The sequence below is a fragment of the Stegastes partitus genome, unplaced genomic scaffold (assembly GCF_000690725.1).
Source record: "Stegastes partitus isolate 25-593 unplaced genomic scaffold, Stegastes_partitus-1.0.2 Scaffold1631, whole genome shotgun sequence".
In the NCBI taxonomy this organism is placed as follows: Eukaryota; Metazoa; Chordata; class Actinopteri; family Pomacentridae; genus Stegastes; species Stegastes partitus.
In genome coordinates, this window is record NW_007579362.1 from 1 (window position 1) to 5,717 (window position 5,717).

At 41.8% G+C, this 5,717-nt stretch overlaps 1 protein-coding gene across 1 annotated transcript in view; it reads right to left on the minus strand.

The window, feature by feature from the left end:
• Window positions 1-352: 352 nt before the first annotated feature.
• Window positions 353-5,717, minus strand: part of LOC103371708 (juxtaposed with another zinc finger protein 1-like) — a gene marked incomplete at its 5' end in the record, with an annotated part of 16,437 nt that continues 11,072 nt past the window's right edge. The window contains 2 exon segments of the mRNA XM_008301127.1: window positions 353-3,191; window positions 5,194-5,363. Coding sequence (XP_008299349.1) covers window positions 3,015-3,191; window positions 5,194-5,363 — 347 coding nt within the window.

Sequence of the window (5,717 nt, forward strand, 5' to 3'; positions counted from 1 at the left end):
AAAAAAAAATCATTGCTTTGTGCGCAAGTCTGTTAGCCCTCATGACTGAATGTCATTTATATGTGTGTCTTCACAGGGCTTCATACCACCGCTTGTCTATTTTTAAGTCATTACAATGTGTTCCCCTGACAGTGTTGTATTCAGGCTTTAAAAAACTGCACATGCCCAGTAATCACAAGGCAAATCTGTGTGTGTATGTCATGTGTCCGATGCAGCACTTTTCACGTGAGAATGTCAGGACGGTGGTTTAAGTGTGTACCGCAAAGATCTTTATGAATAAAGTAAGCTTGTCTAAATGCATTTCCATTTTACTGTTTTCCTTCGTTTGGGTTGAGAAGGGAAGAAAGACCTCCACCATCAGTCTGAGCTACAGAGCTCTTTACTTTATTTTGCTGTTTTTTTTGTTGGTTTTTTTTTCAGTCATTTATTGTTTTACATTTAAGCAGCTTCTCTTTTATATAGAAAGACAGTTTGACATCATTTACAAGTCACTCTGCTCAGAACCTGTTGTCCCCCCATACAAAAAGGAAACATTGGTCTCCACGTTACATACGAAAATATAATTTAAAAGCACTTGACAACAGACGCACGTTACAATACATTCACTGTACACGGTATATTGAAATCCCTCCCTCATCCCCTCCTTCTGCACACAGCCTCCGCTCCTCCTCTCCCATATGTGTAATACTGCAATTGGCCCCCATGAATAAGCTCAAAATATTGCCATGGTGATAGCGGTGTCTGTGAAGCGAGGATGGTTGTTTTTTTTTACGAGTGTTTGACAGCTAAAATCTCAAGTCTGTCCCTGCTGAGAAAGTCTTCCTGCAACGCTCAAAGGCAGAAATGAAGCTTCATCTACCGTCGGCTCAGGGTTACTTTCAGGGTAGCAGCACCGCAGATGTGCTCTGGCACCAAGATTTTATTTTATTTTTTTAACAGATCTTACACACAGATCTCTTTGAAGCCACATTTGTGCTTGTTTGTTTAGCAGCACACTAACTGAAGGCATTGAAGTACATGTGTGTGTGTGGTGATTGCTATCATACACGGTTATCAAAAAAAAGTGATTAAAGTCCCTATGCCATGCCAAGCCCTTTGGTTACCATGGCAACGGCACACTGGAGGACAGGAGGGTGTGTGCATGTCAGAGGTCACTGTACCCATCAAGTGAACAAAAGAGAAAAGGCTCGAGCTCTGAGCCTGAATAAAACTTTGCGCAAGATGAGGGAAATGATGTAATGAACAAATGTGTCTTGGCGAGCGGCGGCACTGCACCGCTCAGCCTCTTGCAATGAATGATGAAATCCCAGTCAGGGGCAACAAGTTGGCGGCTGCAACAGTACGTGACGCAACGCCGTCAGCCAGCCAGCCAGCCAGCCAACCATCCTGCTCCATAGGAGTCGAACCAGCAGCCTGGCACAGAAACGCAACACATCCGAGCACTGAAACGCACAGAATACAGTAATACTCTCTAGGCTGATGACTTGGATACTGCTGAACACGCACGCGCTCACACATCGCTCGCACACACGCACACACAATGGACTGGAATGCTGTCGTCTACAACACACACAAATGACACGTTGTAGATGGTAATCTCAGATACGAATCCACCCTCCTCCGTCACACCTTATTTTTCTCGTTACCACCGCGTGAAAACATTCTGCTGATGTACATCCACTCATCCCAACATTTTGGAGGTGCGACGAACACAAAAAAAAATCATTGCCACACGTTTGGCGACCTCCAGGGTGAAACTCTCTCCCTCCTCCCCTCCCCCCCCAAAACCCCTCCCTCCCCCACCCCTCCCTCATCAGGCACATGGTATGGTCAATGTTTGGCAGTGGAGAGCTGTTGGCAACGATCATGGAAAACAAAAAAAAACAACTAAACAAAACCAAAACAACAAAGATCTTGGCAACTGGAATACAGTATGATGCTTAACCTAGTTTACGGCTAAGTCTGTGGAGCACAGCTCTGGCACTCTGAATGAGGAAACACTGGAGATATGGATGGTTTTCTGTGGGGATGAAGGATTTTTAAGATATGGACTATTGGTCTGGGCCGTGTTCTCATACGTTTTCTTCCTGATCAACAGTAAAATACCGCACGCAATTCGGAGTGCGACACACCGAACGGAGTGTTAGCTCCTAATCTCTAGGATGTGTGAGAGAAAACTCAACTCTCTGAACTTAAAGTCAGCCAGCTGTTTGGCCTTGACCTCTGAGGTGACAAAACTGGCCGTCTCAGCAAATAAGGAATGAAAGGAACACTTACTGATACATAGAAAAAAAACAAAAAAAAGAAAAAACACTGAAGTCTAAACACTGACAAAAAAATATATAAAATAAAGCTTGAAAATAAAGTGTAACTATTTATGTATATGCTCATGAATACTTTTATATATTTTTATGTACACATACATATCTGTCTATTGTTTATATATCAATATATCTATTTAAAGTATAACTTAACTCTCGCGCTTACACCCCCAGAAGTGACTGTTAAGGCACAGATGTAAGCTCAGCTGGACTCTGCAGTTAACGGAAACGGAGTGTAACAACTACTGAGCTTACGTCAGCACTAAGAGTCGACTTCATCCTACTCGCGTACGAGCACTTGGTTGCACTTCTTGTTCCACATCTCCTTCTTTTACGTTTCGCCTGTCTTCTTTCGTTTGTTTTTTTGTCTTTTCTTTCTGTTGTTTTTTACAGTTAGCACCTTATGTAAGTCAAACAATAGAAAAAAAATAACGTGATAGCATATACGAATGTGCAAATGTACATCAATAAAAATACTACAAAGATACTTTTTTTTTCCAAAAATACAAGTGATATAACATGGATAGAAAAAAAAAAATTATGTAACACAAATAAAAAGATGACCAAAAAAAAAAAAAAGAAAAAAAGAAAACAACTTAAAGCATGCACTTGATCCTTTAGTGTGTGGGATAGGTAAGGTAAAAGTCAGGATAGGGCTATGTTTGGGGTAGTTGATTGGTGCGACCACAGGCTCTAGCCTTGGATCTTGCGCAGGATCTCGGTGGAGACGGGCGGGTGGAAGTTGATGGTGTGGTGTCTCAGGCCCTGCGAGGTCTTGTAGCTCTTTCCACAGCGACATTTGAAGGGTTTCCTCACACGAATCTGTGTGCGGTGGCCGTTCTTGGCGTGGTATTTGATACCATTCACATTCTGATGAAGCGCAGGATGCAGGTAGAGGGTGAGAGAGACAGAGGAGAAGGGTTACAATTACTGCTTGCGCCTATGCGCACTTTGCATTCAATATAAACACCACAGCATTATTACTGTAATTTCCGGACTATAAGCCACTACTTTTTTCACGCGCTTTGAACACTGCAGCTTAAACAATGACGCGGCTAATTTATGGATTTTTCTAATTTGCCTCGAGACGCAAGTGACGTTGAGAGCGACAATGAAAGAAAGTCTGAAGAAGTGTGTGACGAAGTAATTCTGAGGCTGTTCAATTCCGACACTAAAGAAGACGACTTGGTGGTTTTAGTGCGCAGGAGGAAGATGAAGATAGCGATCAATGACTTTTCCTGGTAGGCTACTATATATATATATATCTTTTTTTTCTTTTTTTTAACCAGCTGTGTTACAGGCACTGTTTGGAAAAAAGCATTTACGTATTTGTGTACATTACCAGTACGTATTTAATTAAAAGTTTTAAAAAAATCTTTCTGTGTAACATATTTCTGTGTAAACATCTCATGCTGCAACGTGGACACCTGTGGCTTATAGACAAGTGTGGCCTATATATGTACATTTTTTTTTTCTTTTTAAAGTCAGTGGGTGTGGCTTATATTCAGTTGCGCTCAATAGTCCGAAAACTACAGTACCAATCTTGCAGAATTCAGACGAAGCTAATTTACCCCCCTCGAATGCAGGAGATTCAAGCACAACACAATTGACAAAATTATCCACATTTGAGTCCATGCATAGAGATGAGGGCTAATGTCTCATGCATCATACACAGAAGGTAGAGAATTCACTTGTGTTATTGCACAATTCAGAATTTGTTCTTAGAATCTGGAGAACAGCTCTTCGAGGCTACCTCGAACGCCATCATAATTAAACCTCCATCACTCTCAAAGTGGAATTTATACGCTGACAGAACAAAATGGGACAAATACCCAACCCCAATCCCGCAACTAAGGTCGGGACATTCCCGTTTGCATGTTTTCTTAACAGATCATAAACGTAATTAAGGTGGAGTCTGAGATTCTGGAGCTGACATTTAGCTAGTTTGCATATTTAGATTATTGCATAACTGTTCCCACTGACCACTTTCCCTCCATCTTCCCCTCCCCTTCTGCTAAAATATGCACAAGCATGAGCGTGCAGATGACACAGACAAGACAAGTAGCAGACTATAAGGAGATATTTACTGAATCTGACAAAAACTGTGTTTGTTTAGAATCACATGCTCAACCTTTTAAAGTCATCACTGCAGTTTTTACACGCGAAAGCATGACAGATTAAATTTAGTGAACAATTTTTAAAGCCCAGACCACCAGCAGGTTTAGAATGTGATTTAAAAGCTCTCCACAACTTTTAGACATTTGTGTCTGATGGATTTTAATAGTTGATCTACAGGTTAACAGTGTTATCAGGTAAAAGGTTCAGTTTGATAAGTACTTTAGTTAATGACCATCCGCAGTGCAAATGACGCACACGGTAGCTGGCGTTCAGCGAATGCTATCATGCTGAAATACTAAACTAACTTCTTTTAAATCAGTGTTGTGCCTAAACACAGTTTCACAAAGCTGCTAGCATGATTGTAGATTCTTAGTCCAGTTCTATCAAAGTTAAACAATCTCAAAAATCTGTATTATCCTCATTAAGTAACACCAAATGTGGCTTTTCCCATGTTGCTGTTTTGGTCTGAAAAGAGCACTGAAGAGTAATGTTCCCACACTGCCCATTAGTTAAGCTGGGACAACGAGCTGAATGAGGTTTTTGTTATCAGCCACGATACAAATCAAATAAACCATGATATATTTATCACAGCTTCTAATCACGACATTCTGGATTTCTAATGTGCTTTTTCAAACATTATGTCCAGCCATGTGATACACAAACAAAAGCTCCAGTGTGGACTTCATCAGAAACAAAACCTCAAGTCCTGTGGCTATGTGGAACTGACTTGTCCGTTTTTCTGGTCTGGTCTCACCTTGTATCTCTTCTTACAACCGGGGACGGGGCAGGCGAATGGCTTCTCCTCTCCCCCATTCATGCACATGGAGCTGAGGATGGACTCAGAGCTGATGGCGCTTTCTGTGGTCCACGACTCATCGCTGTCCGACTCCTCGTAGTCTACCTCCTCCTCATCATACTCACTGCCTGAAGGCACAATGGAGCCACGCAGAACAAAAAAAACCACTTGTCATCCCAGATGAAATATAGAGGGGGACATAGCCAAGAGGACATCATGCTTTGGGAATTTACGAAACACAAAACGATATGTGACTTTTTATTAATACATTTCTCTGTATTCTGCTTCAATGTAGATGCATTAGCTGTCCTCATGTCACTGGAAGCAGACGAAACGGAAGTGGTGCGCATGTGTATGTGCTTCTGTGTTCCTGTGAGTCAAAATGCAGGGATTGGCACCGAGAAAGAGATCATTAAGTGGGAGTGATCCCCATTGCTCAGCCTGGAAAATGTGCTTTGCTAAGTGCAGAACATTTTCCACTC